Source organism: Scleropages formosus, chromosome 25, assembly GCF_900964775.1.
Source record: "Scleropages formosus chromosome 25, fSclFor1.1, whole genome shotgun sequence".
Lineage (NCBI taxonomy): Eukaryota > Metazoa > Chordata > Actinopteri > Osteoglossiformes > Osteoglossidae > Scleropages > Scleropages formosus.
This window is the reverse complement of record NC_041830.1, coordinates 9495213-9511862: the sequence shown is the minus strand read 5'-3', so window position 1 is coordinate 9511862 and position 16650 is coordinate 9495213. Positions and strand designations below refer to the sequence as shown.

The window sequence follows — 16650 nt, the reverse complement described above, 5'->3', positions numbered from 1 at the left end:
TGTGTGTCCTTCTCGTAGCAAATCCTAGCGCACGAAACAGCGGGCGGAATCCGTGAGCCTGGCAACTGTCCTGAACCGAAGTGAAAGAGAAGCTGAGTTGGTTATAAAAAAATGCCATAATTTCAGATCCTGGTGAAGAAAAGGAGAGTTGATGCTCAGCTGATTCGGTGCGTTTGCTTTGGCTCCTATCTGGGAGGGGAGTGACAGAAAGTAACCAATCACATGACACACAGACACACACACACACACACACACACACGAGGGGGAGGAGAGTCAGTGATGCTACAAAATAAAGGACAGATAGAAATAGAGGCGCATGAGAAATGGGGAAAAAGACACTTAACGCACCAGACACGAAGGACCGATACCGAGCCAAGAGAACAGAGAGAGAAAAATAAAAGATAGATTGTGAGTTACCATCCGGGAGGTCTTGAATACCTGCCAGGCGTTAGGAAGGAGGCAGGGCGGAAGCTGACCATGCAGACGGGGCCGGTGCGAGCGAGGGAGAGAGAGAGCGGGCGTGTAACAGAAACAGAAAAAAGTTACTCAGCACTTCCGCGACAGTGATGGTGTGTTCTTTTAAAGGAATTAAAACATTATATTAAAGGCAGCAAAAAAAAACATGACAAGAGCATCTGGACAAGGAGATGACAAAGGATGTACATGATACGTCTTTCTATGGGATGGAAAAGGTTCACAGCTGAAACCGCTGGCGAGCCTAAATGAATCAGTGAGGCAGCTTCTGAATGTGAATCAGAGGTAGGATGGGTTCGTCGCCTCTTGATATTCGGTGGTTTGTTTATTCATTTACACCATGTCCTTGCTTCTCGGGAACAGCCTGGCCGCGAAACGGCCGCGTTTGGAAACTGTCGTTTGGTTTGAGCCGAACACACTGCTGCTCGGAGCTCGTGTGTGTCTGCAGCTCCTCGGTGGCTCCTGCCGTACAAGTTTCACTGCGTTCCTCCACGGACACAGAGGATTCAGGGGAGCTGCAAAGGACGTTTAACTTTCCCGATTCCCCGATTATTTGTCCGCTCTGATTGGTCGACGTTGGCGCGTTTTTCCTGACGTTTTTGCCTCTTATTTGGTAGCCCCCTCAAAAAATGCACAAAGCCTCCCCTTCCGGTTTTATGAAAGATATTGGGGAAACGCTCCATTTTATGCACCCGAAAATTCCTCGCCATGGATTCGGACCCGGTACCGTCAGCGTCCGTCTCGATTTTCGGACCCTGTTGCCGAAATGTTGCTGTATTTTCAAACACAGACTATAACAGGTGGGTCATACCTCCATTTTAGATATGAGCTCATGCTTCGCATGTGTCTTGCCAGGTCGTACTGGTGTTACGATTTTAAAAGCTCGACTTAGTATTATATTTGAAATTGGTTTACTTCAAAGTTTCCGAAAAACTCTAGTTGTGGAGAATCCGAGTAAAAAAGTTGGGCGCCGGCATTAAGTTGGGAAGAAACAGCATGTGCTTTGCCGCTGGCAGTGGTTCGAAGAGGGTATTTTAATTGTTGTATTTCAAAAAAATTCTGGTTTATCCTGTTTTAATCCACTCTAAGAAATGAACCTGAGGTTTGAACATGTTACGGATTGCGCCTTTCCACTAACGTCTTGCTCAAATCGGCAAACTGTGTGACTTGAAGCCATTTTGTGTGGCTGTGTGTGTCAAAGAGACAGATGGCTGCAGTCATCATCTTTAGGGCCTGTTTCGAGGTTCTCTGTATGTCTTAACTTGCTGTTGATTAAAAAATAATGTCATTTCCTTAATTATTTTCTTGCATCTTGCCCAAATGTGGATGAATATTTGTCAGGCCTCAAAGATTTTTCTGTAGCTGTCATTTCCGGAAAGGTGAGGGTGTTTAGGTGAAAAGTGTTTATAGTCTTTTAAAATAAAAAGTGTCAATAATTTGTAAATTAATAGATAAACTTGCTTACATATTGTGTGGAACTGTGATGGAATTTTTGGAGCTTCATCTGAAGGCTGATTAAATGCATTTTGTGCTTATGGAATAAGGTACTATTTCACACGAGGGATGAAGATAATGCAGTACTGAAGTACTATTTAATGTTGCAGAAAAATACACTTTTGGGTTTAAACAAAGTCTTTTACATGCTTCCAAATATATAATTCTTGTTAAATGGTCCAAACTTTTTTACTGTGGTTTTCGTGCAGGTTTTCACTGTGTTTTTAATTCCCGATTATATTAGATGTTGATCAGAATTGTTTCCTGACTGCTTTTGCTAACGGACATTGTATCTTAACAGTAACTGCAAAAATTTAACGTTTTTAAACTCTATTTTTGTACGTTTTTTCAGTAAAGGTCACTTTTGAACTCTGCAACGAGCTAATTTACTGTTATGTTGTAGTTCAAATGTAAACAGTGCTTAGCATGCGTAACACACTGTTATAGCCTTTAAAATGTTTAAATCTTATGTTAATAGAAAAAAATCACATTACACTGAAAGATAGAGAACAATTTTCATCATTCGGCTGTTCAATTTTACACATATTTAAAAAAAACTTTTAACTTGCTGTTTTTTTTTTTTTTCTTTTAGACTTGCTCATTCCTGTCACTTAAAGAAAAAGTGATGTATTTGTTTCTGAAGCCTCTGTATTGTACTGTAAAAGATAAAATATATACAGTAATAATTATTTCAGCTAGTATTAGTTTTTATAGCAGTATAAGAGGACTTAATGAGATGGGACTGGATTTATTTTTAATTGGCAAATAATAAATGTGAAAATAAAGTTGAAATGTGAAAAATTGCCATTATTTTTATCTTTTCATGTGGAGAAGCAAATGCTTTATTTAATTTTGTGGCTTTGAGAAAATGATTTTTATGGATGGGAAACAATTAGTTCAGTATTTTAAAAGGCTGGGAAAGGAATGCAATAAATTAACAAAAGTGACAAATAGGTGGGCTCGTAAGGACTCGTTTCTGTCACCACACTTCACCTTCAATCACGGACATCCATGAAATATTTATGATTTTTTTAAAAAATGCAAAAATGCTCAAATACATACAGGGATGAAAAGAAGGGAAGCAATTAATATGAATATAAAAAAGTAATAAGCAGTGATGGCTTTTCCTTTGCCTTCAGAACCACTTCAGTTCATCGTCAAATGGTACCATACAGCTCCTGAAGTGTATGTACAGAGATTATGAACCATCTTCCAAGAAAAAAAGACTTCAGTTCTTTGGGGGAATGAAGGAAGTAGAGAAGTATTTCAAACACTGCGCTCCATGCCTGTCTGTAGAGATTCAGTGATGTTTCAGCCTGGTGATTGGGAAGCTCTTTGATTTCTTCTTGGTGTTTGTGGAACCACTCCTGAACCTTTTCAGGAGTGTGTAGGTACCTGTACGGTGTACCTGGTTGATGGCAGCTTCCTTATAATGCTTCACCATCATGTGACAGTGCAAAGTGATCATCGGGCAGTGACCGCCGTGGACGGCTGCCCATTTCACTGCACGTCCACAACCTTTTGCGCTCTTCGCAGCAAATGCTGTGGGTTGATGGCTCCTTTGGTTTCCTCCAAACACAGAGTCATCATGGTGTAAGAACAGGAGTAAAATCAACCCATGAGACCACATTACTTTTTCCCTCAGCTCAGAGCTGCTGGTTTTGAGCTCATTTTCTGTTGTCACTTGTATACAGATGGTTTCTCACACAGCATTTGTATCATAAAGACCAGCTTTCTGGAGCTCACATGGTACCGTTTTTGTTGAGAGTGGATCGCAGAGGTTTTGATGAAACTCTGCGGACATTTCTGAGGTTGCTGTTTTGTGGTTTTTCCAAAAATATCCCGTGTGGCGTCCATCTATTTCCGTGGGAGAGCTCCGAGTTGCGATGCAGTCCGTCTTTTCCGATTCGCTTTTTGCCGTGAGATCATTTTGTAGTTTTTGGGACAGCGTCACCTGTAATTTGGGAACCACTTATTTGACTTGTGTCACACTGCATTAGGGATCTCGGGTTGCTTTACAGTTCATGTATTAGATGCCCATGAGGGGTGGGCAGCCAGTTGGACTATTACCCTCGAAATATTGCTTTTTCCTGCACTTCTTGGCTTCATGGTTCATCCAGTCACACCTGATGTGAGCACATCCTGGTACAGGTTCTGAGAGCCAAGCCCAGTCATTACCCTGCATTTACCTTTATGTGCCACAGTACACTCACCTTTAAATATATTTAATGTGGGATATGTAATGATGTTTGTTTTGTGCTTTATTGTTTTCTAATTAATGTTCAGTGTATGCTTTGTTTGTAAATATGCAATTTAAAGTTATGGGCTGTCCTGGAAGCTTTGTATTTTTACCATAAACATTGAATATTCATTGTAAACAGTTCTTCAGTATCCAGATATTGAATAATATCCAGAAGTGAGAAACAGGACAGTAATATTGTTAGTTGCAGAGGGCTGATCAAAGCCTCTGTATCCGTTTGCCTGTGAACTTCGACTCATGACGGTAGTTTCGAGGGGAATCGGCCTTCTGGGGATACAGTAGCGGTAGTCAATGTGGAAGTGATTCAGTGAGTGTGGGGTCTCTCAGCTTCGGAACTGTGGTTAAACAGAGGAAACGGGTTGTTGAAGATATGAACAGCTAAGGGTGTGGTGACCGGGGCAGTCGATCGGGGTCCCCAGTCCAGGTCCTGGTGGGTGGGAGCCGCCTACCCTGTATATCAACATACCTTTACTGGACAACAATATGAGAGTAGAGATGTCAGTTATGGAATTAATAATAATTCAAAGGAATCTTTAAGGAGCTGCAGGAGGGCAGTTGTAACATGGATCATTCCTGCCAGAGGCGAGCCCAGTGACCTCTTAATAAACTCAGATTTGAAAGTTGCTGCAAATTTTTGTTTTAAAATAATTTTGTCTATCACTCAATAAATACTGTAGCGGTGAAACGACTGGAAAACGGTAATGTGCATATTCTTGTTAAAGAAATACATTCCTTTTATTTAACAGTTTTATAAATGTAAATAAAAGCACAAAAAATGTAATCTAGGTGTACCAGTCTTTTTAGCTCCGCAATTCTCCGTGCTGAGAAGTTCATGTATTGACTAATTTAAATAATTCATCATGAATTGTTCTGTTTACTTGGGAAAGAAATAGAAAGGTTACTTTAATTAATTAGCCTTAATTGAGCTGTCGAGCTAAATTAACTGGATTATTAAAAACACAGGACGTATTAGTAAAGGACTCGCTATTTTTACAGCATGGGGGCTGCGTTAGCAGAGTGGGTCGGACCAGGTCCTTCTCTCCGGTGGATCTGGGGTTCGAGTCCCGCTTGGGGTGCCTTGGGATGGACTGGCATCCCGTCCTGGGTGTGTCCCCTCCCCCTCCGGCCTTTTGCCCTGTCTTGCTGGGTTAGGCTCCAGTTCTCTGCAACCCCATATGGGACAAGCGGTTCAGACGGTGTGTCTGTGTATTTTTACAGCCATGTTAAACCAACTTCATATTAAAGATCTCTGAAAGAAGCAGGGTTGTTAGGACCAGGGACAGGAAAAACACTCCCCTAAAGAGACCAGCCAGGTGTTCGATAGTAAATAGGCCTATTTGGAAAGGAAAGAAATAGGTATCACTAAAATATACTGCAGAGTGGTGTAACAAATCTAAACCTTGTATTATATGAAAGGACTGGGTCGCTGAGGGGAAGAAATAGCCTTTGAGGATACACACACACATTTTCTGAACCGCTTGTCCCATGAGGATATTTATTTATTATTTGTGTTGCACAGCGGTCGTCTGTGCGCTGGGTTTGAGAGTCGCGGTGCAGTACCCCTCCCATCCTTTAGGGGTCACTCAGCAGGGTACAGTGCTTCTGACGTCAGTGCAATTTAAAGTGAACGTGTTTTCTAGTTTATAGGGCTAACTAAATAATGCCGAGCTTGTTTTCTAGGATTTACGACCAGGCGCTTCACTCGATTCAAAATCAGATGATGCTGTTGTTCGGCCACTGGTTGGTCAGTTGACCTATCCCGTGAGTCATTAATATGGCCACGCCCACACTTCCGACTGCGCTCGGGGATTCCCCGGCGCATGGTCGCTTTTTCATTGAAAAAACACATACAGAGGGGAGAAAGAAAAGAAAAAACAAAAACAGTGAGATTGGAGTGGGGCCTCCAGGAACCGGAACGCGGCGCCCGGACGACAGGTCGGTGCTCGGCAGGAGCCCTAGTGTCGGAAAATTAGAGATTAATTCACAGTTTAATTTAAATTAATTTCATTTAATTTATTTGATTTAATTAGGTCACGGAGCGATAAATCAATGTGTTTTCCGCGAGGCTGCTGAAGGGCCGCGGTGTCTGACAGCGCCGGCCGAGTCCGTCGGCGTCGCTCTTCATAGTCATACTCCTTTAGGCTTAGCTTAGTATTCAATTGTCAATACAGTACTGGATCATAATTATCGTGGAAAATACACGGGTGGCGGTGTGATGTTGTCCTGATTTGTGACGGTCCGGTCTGTAAATCCGCGAAGGTTCGCGGATGTTGAGGAGGAGCGGCTCGCGCGCGGCCTTTCTAATGGAGAGAAGTAACAATTTTACAAAACGTTACCAGTCAGTGAGGAAATAATTATAATTAATATGTTACTGCATAGTAGACTCGAGGGATTGATCGATGCTTTTTCGGTTTCCGTGATTTGCTATTTGCTGTTGTTTCGATGGGATTTTAATCCGAACCGAAGTGAAAAGTTTTACCCAAAATTCGAATACTTTCAAACACAGTCATAGAGTGTTAAATTAAGTAACGTGTTTATATTTACTCGAATACTTCTGACTGCTAAATAAAATACATCGACGCCAGCTACATCCTGGCTCGTGGGTCTTTCGCATGTCAGCTTTAAACTTGTACAAGTTGTAGTTGCTGAGATTGAAGATTGAAAGATTGAAAAGTTCATGATCATGACTTGTGAGTAAAATATTATATTCAGTCAGTAACTAAAACACTGAGCGCTGCAGGTAATGGAGTGAAAATCGGATCCTGCTTCGCGGGTCGTAAACAACATAAAACTGGTTTTCTCTCACTTCGTCCCGTCTTGCTTCCATTCCTGCACTATATAATTGAAGTTAAAAAAAAAAAAAAAAAAAACACACAAATTTTTTAAACCTCAGGATCATGCCGTTTTAAGGCTGACTCTTGGTTCGAATCCCACTGCTGTACTAGTACCCTTGATCAAGGTATTTACCCTGAGGCTGAATATATAGATACAGTAAAAATGACCCAGCTGTACAAATTGAAATGGATCAATCAATGTGGATTTTTATAGAAACATAGAAAGTAATTTACAGTGTTAAACTTCTTACAATTATTTACCCATTTATTACATCTAGGTTATTTTACTGGAGGAATTTAGAGTACGTACTTTTGCTCGAGGGTACTACTACAGCCAGAGGTGAGACTCGAACGTGCAACCTTTGGGTTTGAAGGCAGCTGTTCTAACCACTATGCTACCAGCTGTCCTCCTAATTATGATTAAGACAATTAGAATCAGTGTAAGTCAGTGGCTTTCTCTAGAAACATAGTAAAAATGAATTATTACTAATAATTGATGATGATGATGATGATGGTAATATATCTTTGCATGTAAATAACAAAGTTGAGCAATGTGTGCCGTGGGTTTCGTGTTCATGAAGGATGTTCATCAGTCAGTTTCTCTTCCATGTTAAAGAAAACGTCAGTGTATAAATGCTCGTTTGTTGTTTGGACCATTCAGTGGCGTTTTCAGTTTCTCTCTTCCTTTATGATTCGTTCCTCACCTTGAATGAGCCGCTCTGTGTGCCGTCGACTGGGTGCTGGAGGCGCTAATCACACTTGTGCAGTGAGGGGATGTTAATTGCACCTCTGTCCTCCCCATCTCTCCCTGCAGCCTCGCGACGCCAGTCTGCCCTTCGTGTTTCTGGAAATCTGTGAGCAACAGCATCACGGACAACATGGCTGAGGAGGATATGCCTTCCCTCCCCTTCAGTCAGGAGTCATTTCAGGAGCTGTGGAAAGACTTGATGTGAGGAGAATTAGATATTGTTGAGGGGTGCGAAAGGAGGTGGACTGGGCTGGACTGGGCTGGACTGGGGGTGCTGTGAAACATGGAGACTCTGCTGGTCAGTTCGCAGTGTCCTCATCCAGAGGGCTTTCACATTACTTTTAGGCTCCTATGATGATTCTACCTAGGAGTGATGTTGCTGGTTGAAAAAAGTTCTCAAAAAATGTGCATGTTGTGGTTACTATGGCAACAGTCTTAACGAGTGATGTTTCCATTACGGTACATCCTCTATGAATTATTGATCAGTAAACTCATTGCAAATGTGATAATTTGGTCTCAGAGAACATCAGCAGTGGGTTTCATTAATAAAGATGTTATTCTACGATTTGATTTATTTACTTAGTATTTATTTTGATTTATTTTCTCCTCTATTCTCAGGCCAGCCCCATCAGGTGATATGGACTGGCAGAACATGAACAGTGTAAGTCTGCACTCGCCCCTGGGTTCAAGGGCGGGGCAGCTCCGGGTTCTGCTTGCTGAGTGCTGTTTGTGTGGCCTTTGTGAGCTGTGGCTCCGACCACCTTGAGGCTGATTAGGTCCCATGCGGTCCCACAGGAGAGAACCATCTGTTACCGCTGGTTTGGGAAAAGCCCTGGAATCTCCCTGATCTAGAGCTGGATTTTGACCCTTGGGCAGTGGTTAGCGTAGTGTTCAGGGCCATTGCCTTGCAATTAGATCGAGCTGTGGTCAAATCCCAATCCTGCTGTAGAACGTTTGATCGAGGTACTTACCCTCAACTGATACAGATCAATTTACCACATTGTATAAATGGGTAAGTTATTGAAATTATCTTAGTGTACAACCCTAATGAAGTGTCCTTGGAGAAAAGTGTCAAACAATTTTCACCTAGCAATAATAAAAAGTGAGTGACTGTTATACCTGGGCGAACAGAGTGGGAGTAGGGCCACATGTGGACATTCCCTGGTATGGTAATTGAACCGCCACACAATATTTTAAGATTTTGAGGGAGTGTTCCATCATAAAAGTCTGTATATTTTATTTTTTTCTGTACTGTCTGAGGTTTTGAACTGGTTAAATGGAATAAATGGGATGGAATCAACAGTTTTTGTTATTGTTGCCCTCCTCTAGGTAGCTACACCAGTGCTCCGGTATACCATAGTAATTTTAAGGATTTCATCAACTGGTTGTCTTCATGGAATTTTCCCTGGCGTAGCAGCTCGTGCTGTTTGATTTCTCTTTGATATTCCTGCAGCTTTCTAACACATGGTGGCTTCTCCGATTAGGACTTGCAGCTGCTGTCGGATACCACGTTCGACGAGGGGCTCTTCGAGATTCCCAGCGCTGTGCCCCCCCAGGCATCGGTGTCGCCCCCAGAGTGTGGCGCTCCGCCCTCCTCCACGGTGCCCACCACCACTGACTACCCTGGAGACCTGGGCTTCCAGCTGCGCTTCCAGCAGTCCAGCACCGCCAAGTCGGTCACTTGCACTGTGAGCATCTGCCCTGCTACATTGCTGTGCAATGCAAAATTTTTTAAAATCCCAAGTTTACCAAAAAATTTTAAAATTGCACAGATTTCACAAAATTAATGTTAAAATGGCTTATATTTAATCATATTTTGTGGGGTGTCATTTTAATTGTGTGTGGAAAATGTCAGGATTTACTGTATAGTGATTGTTTGTCCTTCAAAACCTTCCCTCAGATTTGGTATTTTTTTATTACCTGTTTCATACAGCATCATGATGTGAATTTTACTCAAGATGGTCAGAGTTTGACTGGCTGTGTGTCAAAGTGCCTAAAGAAGGGTTATCTGTGTGCTATAGTACAGGTCTTTGTGGCAGAGAAATGTTTCTCTAGGTTTAATCTAAGCAAGTCAAACGTGTCTGTTTCTTATTTTATATTTTAAAAAATTAATCAAATCTCCAGAAGGTATTCCAAACGTAGTATGCAAAAAGTTGTTGTTTGGATATTGTTTCAAAGTGTAGGATTGCAACGTTTTTGAAATGAATGTTTTCAAAATATTAACAGTGCGGACCTCATCTAAAGTGGTCTGACCATTTCATTTCCATTTTCACTTTCCAAGCATTTTTATTGACTTTAATTAATTGCAGATGAACATTTATTGAAAACGAATGAAACTACATTCTTGAGTGTGAGGTGTAGAATATTCTGTCATTAATATTAGATCTCAAATATTGGCATGTTTTAGACTTTTTTTTTTTTTCTTTGATACTTTTTTAGTCAAGTCAAACATGCAGTTTTATGCCAGCTTTTCAGACAGAACCCCGTACAGTAATGCGTTAAAAAGGAAATAGACAGGAAACAAGCAGGGAATTTACCTGGAAGGGTTGAAGGGTTCCAGTTCTGCTTGCTCTTGATGGCCGCTTGGGTCCATTGTGGTTTTCCGGTACACTTGGAGAAGAACAAGGCTCTTTAATTCAAACCTACGTGCTGGCGGGACGCTCGCTGAACTTCTTTGGGGGGAAGTGACGGAGCTGCCCGTCGATGGGGCAAGTGATAGACCTGCCTGCTCTAGCACTCCCATATTGATACAGCTTTGCGATTTCGGAAATGTGATCAGCAGGCATGATGGGGCATGTCTGCCGGGGTCCTCCTTTCTCCCTTTCCGGCAAGGACGGGGTTAATGTAGCACCACCCAGGGTTCAACACTTGGCTCTTACACCGCAGAGGTGTGTAGGCTGTGTTCGTTCATTCAGTTATGCATTTAGTCAGTTCTTCAGTCTGGGTTAAAACACATTTTCGCTCTCGTAAATCCGATGAAAATTTCTACAATGGATGCAAATAATATATGCAAAAGTTGTACTTGGTCTATGTTTTCTATTGTAACCCAGTTAATTTTTTTTTTTTTTGCAGTACATCATAATGATTTTTTTTTTAAAAGCTTTTTGTAATGATTACATTCATAGTTTAAAGAAGCAGACTATTTTTCAGGCTTGCCTCTGTGAACGTGTGACATTTCAAGCATCTTTCATGGTGTGTGTTCATGGGGACTTTAGGATGAAGCAGAGGTTCGCAGCCCCCTTTAATGCATCTGTTAACTGTGAGTTAAGAGACAGCGTGCGGTAAAGGGTGTTCATTGTGGTCACTGCGTTCTCTCTATAACGTGTGTGTGTGTGCCGTGCACCAGCGCTGCCTCTTGGACATGCCCTGACTTGTCCTCCACTGTGGTGGGGGGAGGGACTGAGCTCTGGGCGACTGGGAGAGGAGCGCACGGCAGGATAAAACCAAACATCCTCCTTGGAACGAGTGCTGGAAGGCAGTGGTGGGACTCCAGAGACAGGGTGGGCCAGGGGTCGGGACACTGGTTTTCTGCCTGCGCGCTTCCCCAGCAGGGCGGCACCTTCTTCTGAGCGGCTCACATAGAACCATAGTTGAGAAGGTAAGGGGAATTCTCCTCCGGCTCCAAAAGCCCCAGCTTCCGTTCTGAGTGTGCGACCGCTTCCTGTGGCCACAACCAGGTGCCGCACACTGCAGATCGTCTCAGCATCTGATCTCTTGCCCTGCGTTCGCAGTTTCGTCAGTCTTATGTGTGGTGATCATAGAAATTCTCATGAATACAAGAGCAGGTGTTTTTAACCTGGGCTTCCAGAGCCCCTTGGGGGTCTGTGGATGGACTCTTGAAGCCTCCATGAAGGGTTAGGGTTTACTTTGAAGATAAGACTAACTCAAAAGTACTGCTGTGCTGTTACTGTGTTAGACGTTGTTCTCTATGGCAGTTTTCAGTTAAAAATCGAGTGTAATTTTTTTTTGAGTTTATTTATGGGTATTTCACTAAGTGGGGTTGTTAGTTTTCATCAGGTTATTAAGGGACTTTTTGGTCCTTAAAAGGTGCAGAACTGCAGTGTTGGAGTTTTACAGTGGTACGGGTACTCTTCTGTTGCTTTTTTGGCCTTCATGCTTGTATTTGTTCAGTATCTGCACTTTATTTTAGGTTTAGAGGATGATGCAGACATTTGGGGAGGAAAAGTAATTTTACACCAAACAGTGTCTAAGACCGAGTGTGTCCGAGTGTGTTAGCGAGTGACCGTATGAATGTTTGATTACATCGTGTCTCCTAGCCATGCACCTTCTTTAATAGACTCACCGCTCGATCACACACGGAGTGAGTATGACTGACCACCCTACTCTCCTCTTCCCTGTACCACAGTACTCCCCAGACCTTAATAAGCTGTACTGCCAGCTGGCCAAGACGTGCCCTGTGCAGATGGTGGTGAACCAGAAGCCGCCTCTGGGCTCAGTGCTCCGCGCCACTGCAGTCTACAAGAAGTCGGAGCATGTGGCCGATGTGGTGCGTCGGTGTCCCCACCACGAGAGGACAGCGGAGAACAACGAAGGTGGGAGCACCGAGGAACGGCCTAGGCCTTGTTCTTCTTTGCTAGTCACGTGTTCCCCTTGTGAAAGCAGCACAGTATAATTTCTGAATGTGATTTTGACACTGCTTTCATTATATTCTTCAATAGAATTTGCTTTGTTTTGTGCTTGTAAAAAATAACTTGTGTATCTAAGAAAAGATTGCACTGAATATTAATAATTCAGCAATCGGTTAACAGATATTTTCATGTCCTTTTAAACACAGCTCCCAGTTTTGCCAAAAAAACACAAAAATGAGAACTCACCTGAATTCAGAGGACAGGAGTTGCTGTGCTGTCCTGTTGAGGATGATTTTAAGCGTTGCTGTTTCCTCAGGCCCCGCTCCCAGAGGCCACCTGATCCGAGTGGAGGGCAACCAGTTGGCCCAGTACATGGAAGATGCCAACACTCGGAGACAGAGCGTGGTGGTCCCTTACGAGGCACCCGAGGTACGGCAGCTGTGGCACACACCTGTCCACGGAGCGAGCCGTTGGTGGGCTCGCAGGACATTGCTGTGATCTGTTTCCCATGTCCTCCCCTGTCTCCTTAGGTGGGCGCCGAGTGCACGACTGTCCTCTACAGTTACATGTGTAACAGCAGCTGCATGGGGGGCATGAATCGACGGCCGATACTCACCATCATCACCCTGGAGACTGGGGAGTGAGTCCGGATTTGGCAAAATTGTCCTGTAGCGTGTGTGTGTGTGTGTTGCAGACCTCCCTGTGTTTTTTTCTATATCTCCTTCATAAAGGTCATCAAGCTGGATTTTTTTTCTTTTTCAAATGAATATAATTGCAGCGGTCAGCTTCTGGGGCGGCGCAGTTTTGAGGTGCGTGTGTGTGCCTGCCCTGGGCGCGACAGGAAGACTGAGGAGGAGAACTTCCGTAAGCAGCAGGAGAAGAATGTGCCAAAGGCACCCTCTGGAGGCACCAAGCGTGGTGAGAGACTGGACCACAGCACAACAGCTCCACCACAGGCTGGTTGACACTCGTAGTTTGTCCAGTGGCTGCAGCTCTGACCTCCTCTACTCCTCCCCTCTTTCAGCGCTTAAGGAGCCGTCCCAGCCAGCCTCTCATCCCGAGGGCAGCAAGAAGACCAAGTGCGTGTCGAGCGGCGAAGAAGAGATCTACACCCTGCACGTGAGCAGAAATTTGACTGGACACTTCCCAGCCTCCCTTGGGGTTGGCGAACGAGTTGTCTCTCGAGCTTGTATTTGAGAAGGGTGTGAGTTCGTAGCGCATCTGAGAGTGCGTTTTCTCCTCGCACCATATTTCCTTCCTCCAGGTCCGTGGGCGGGAGCGGTACGAGATGTTCAAGAAGATCAATGAGAGCCTGGAGCTCGGCGATCTAGTGCCCCTTGCTGACCAGGAGAAGTACCGGCAGAAAGGGTAAGTAGTGCTTCTGGATCCCCTGCATCTGCATGTGTACTTTCTCTGTTTATATACATATGTGTATAATATATATATATAGCGCGAAAGAAAAAACTTCTCTAATGAGAGGGAAGTTAAATAATGCATAAATTGTATTTTTCCTGAGATGTACGTCGCTTTGGACAAAAGCATCTGCTAAATGAATAAATGTAAATGTAGGTACTTGGTCAACTCTTTGCTGCACAAGGAGCCAGTATGTTTATTGTAACTCATCAAATAATATTAGCTTGCTGTAGACTGAGATCTCACTAGAGATGATTCACACACCCGTGTAGTAAAAGTCTCTCCTTTGTCCTGACTGCGGCTGATATTTCATGGCTCCGCCCACTCCAGGCACTCCAAGAACAAGCGGGATAAGGAGCGAGATGCCCCGGAGCCCAAGAGAGGGAAGAAACTTCTGGTTAAGGAGGAGAAGAGCGACTCGGATTAAGGACCTGAAACAGACATGCACTTCACTGCCTTCGTCGGATTGTCCCCCCCCCCCCCCGGTGTGTGTGTGTTTTTATACACGGAACCACGATATAATGACCAAGCAAAATATACTGTTTACGTTTACAAGCTTTTCTTTTTGAGTTGCTTTAAACATGGCGCTCAGAAAAAATGCATAATCTAATATCCTTTTTAAAGTTTTCTTTTATTTTTTAATTTGATTGCATCACTCAGACCTGCTCCTTTAATGGAAATGGAATGAGAAGAGGTTAAACATTTCCCATGCTGGAAATTTGAGTTGATATAAACCTTATTTCAGATAAACGGGACCATTTCTAATGCCTTTAAACCCCATTCAGTATCCCTACAACACAAAAGTGATGTGTAATTCAACTGCAGCATCATGTGTTTATTTTTTTATGAATTTATGATATACAAAAAAAACTTATTTTCTTCAGTAATGCTCTTTTTTACTTAACTAGAAATCTAAAAATGCAGGAAACTGTCATAGAATTACTTTAGCAATACTGACTACTTGATTTAAGACAGGTGCTTGTGCTCTTCTCTGGTCCTTCGGTTCCAACATTGCTTAATCAGGTGAATTTGGGTGTAAAAGCTGCAGTCGTGAGGTTTGAGAGGAGCTGTGTAGAATGTGCAAATAACCTCAGGACTGCTGATGAAAATTTGGCATCAGATCATATGCTGTAGATTGTTGGAATGCTGTTTCTCATCTGTAAGCGTTTTTTTTTTTTAATAATTTTTCTTTTCAACTTTTATTTGGGATTGGTCACAGCTGGAAAGCCAGACATCTGTACACCATTTTGACACAATGCTGTTGTTTCCTTGCTGGCATCTGTGGAATGTGTCCAGGTTTTCTTGTCTTTTATAGAAGAGTAGTTATTTTAACCATAATTTACTGTACTTCACAGAACCTATTTTAGTTACTGTAGTTTTCTATGGCTTTTATGGAGTCATGTATGCAAGTAGAACATAAACTTTTTGTACTGTAGCAGGTGTCTTTTACAATAAGGAAAATTCCAAGTGTTATTTTACAAATAAAACAAAATTGTCATTTTGCCTGGCTGTGTGACATGGTTTAACTGTCAGAAATTCTTAACTGTTTGATTGACCTGATGATGTATCGAACCTGTTTTATGTAGGTTCAGAATCTGAGGCCACTAATCTTCTTCAAGACTGTCGGACTAGGCCAGTGAAATCCACAAAACGCTTCAGGCGACAGCGCAAAGGAACCTCTACCTGTTTGCTCTAACTTCCAGTGGAAAAAATGTGAGAAGAGGGTACAAGAAATGCATCACTTTAAAAAACACATTTTTCTTTATAAATGTATTCAACAGTTAAAAAGTATTAATGCTAAAAAATACTGTAAAAAGTACAATTTCTTCAGAAATGTACTAAATTTGTGTATTTGCCACATGCCAAGTTGCAAGAAATAGGGTAAGTATAACTCATTACTACCCCCCTCCAATAAATGCTGTGTACTCCTGTTGCTGAAGTCACTTTGCATGAAAACAGATGCTGGGCCTCAAAACAAATGCCTAGAAAGTCTGTTTTCAGCCCTCCTGCAGTTTAGGAACAAATTCAATTTTTAACAGGTTCAAAATTGCAATGAAAACATGCAGAGGTTCCGGGAAATTGGTTTTATTGTTTGTACAGAATATTTAAGTTGATTGTGAGGAACACTTTTATAGGAGCAATAACAGGATAACAAAATGATGCTGTTAGTTGAGCAAACGTTCGCGAAAGAGCTAAAATTTGAACTACAGTACATAGAGGTCTCTGAATTCTGAACGAATTTTGCTCTTTTTACAACAGCAATGACATGTCATCCCATCCCTGTTGTACCCTGCTTTACGTAGCACTTTCTGTTTCTGGGGTAGGCTCCAGACAATGGTGACCCAGCTTGGAAAGGTGGTTACTCAGTAAGTGGGTCACTATTTTTACAAATTCCTTACTAATTAATTCCTATAGTGTCAACTTCACGTATAAAATACATCTTTCCTACACTACTGATATTGTACTGAAATTCTAACTTTTAAGTTACTACAAATTTTCAAATATCTAGACTTCAGAAGTGTTTTTAATTTATTATAGCTGTATGCTACTAAACATATACTCGAGACTTTTGATTGAAACTAATTTTGTATAAATATTTAATACAGTACGATATACACAGTAGTTTACATTAGCTTCACAAAGAACATGTAGATTAGGTAAATGGAGTTTGTAGTCAGCTGATCAACACCCATTTCATTTTACGTCTCTGGGCTTTTATCTTAATTATGATGTTCCGTTGAATGTAGACAATGCGGCTGTTACACATAATCGCAGCTCTGTCAAAGTCAGCTGAAGTTTTAAATAAATCCAATAATGCAGAAAAGGGGATGGCCAGCA

The 16650-nt window shown here is 42.3% G+C and overlaps 1 protein-coding gene across 3 annotated transcripts; it reads left to right on the top strand.

Annotated features, from left to right (window-relative positions):
* The first annotated feature begins 275 nt into the window (after positions 1–275).
* On the top strand, positions 276–15266 carry tp53 (tumor protein p53). Of its 3 annotated transcripts, none has more exons than XM_018731383.2 (11): positions 276–759; positions 7877–8011; positions 8429–8471; positions 9295–9498; positions 12177–12363; positions 12716–12828; positions 12930–13039; positions 13178–13317; positions 13424–13518; positions 13664–13767; positions 14143–15266. In XM_018731383.2, exons 2-11 carry the CDS (start codon positions 7941–7943, stop codon positions 14237–14239), a joined length of 1164 nt encoding a protein of 387 aa, XP_018586899.1. In that variant the 5' UTR covers positions 276–759; positions 7877–7940; the 3' UTR covers positions 14240–15266. The 3 variants fall into 3 exon arrangements, with proteins under 3 accessions (XP_018586899.1, XP_018586898.1, XP_018586900.1); XM_018731382.2 differs by lacking the exon at positions 276–759 and adding an exon at positions 5967–6163; XM_018731384.2 differs by lacking the exons at positions 276–759; positions 7877–8011; positions 8429–8471; positions 9295–9498 and adding an exon at positions 11222–11408.
* The last annotated feature ends 1384 nt before the right edge of the window (positions 15267–16650 follow it).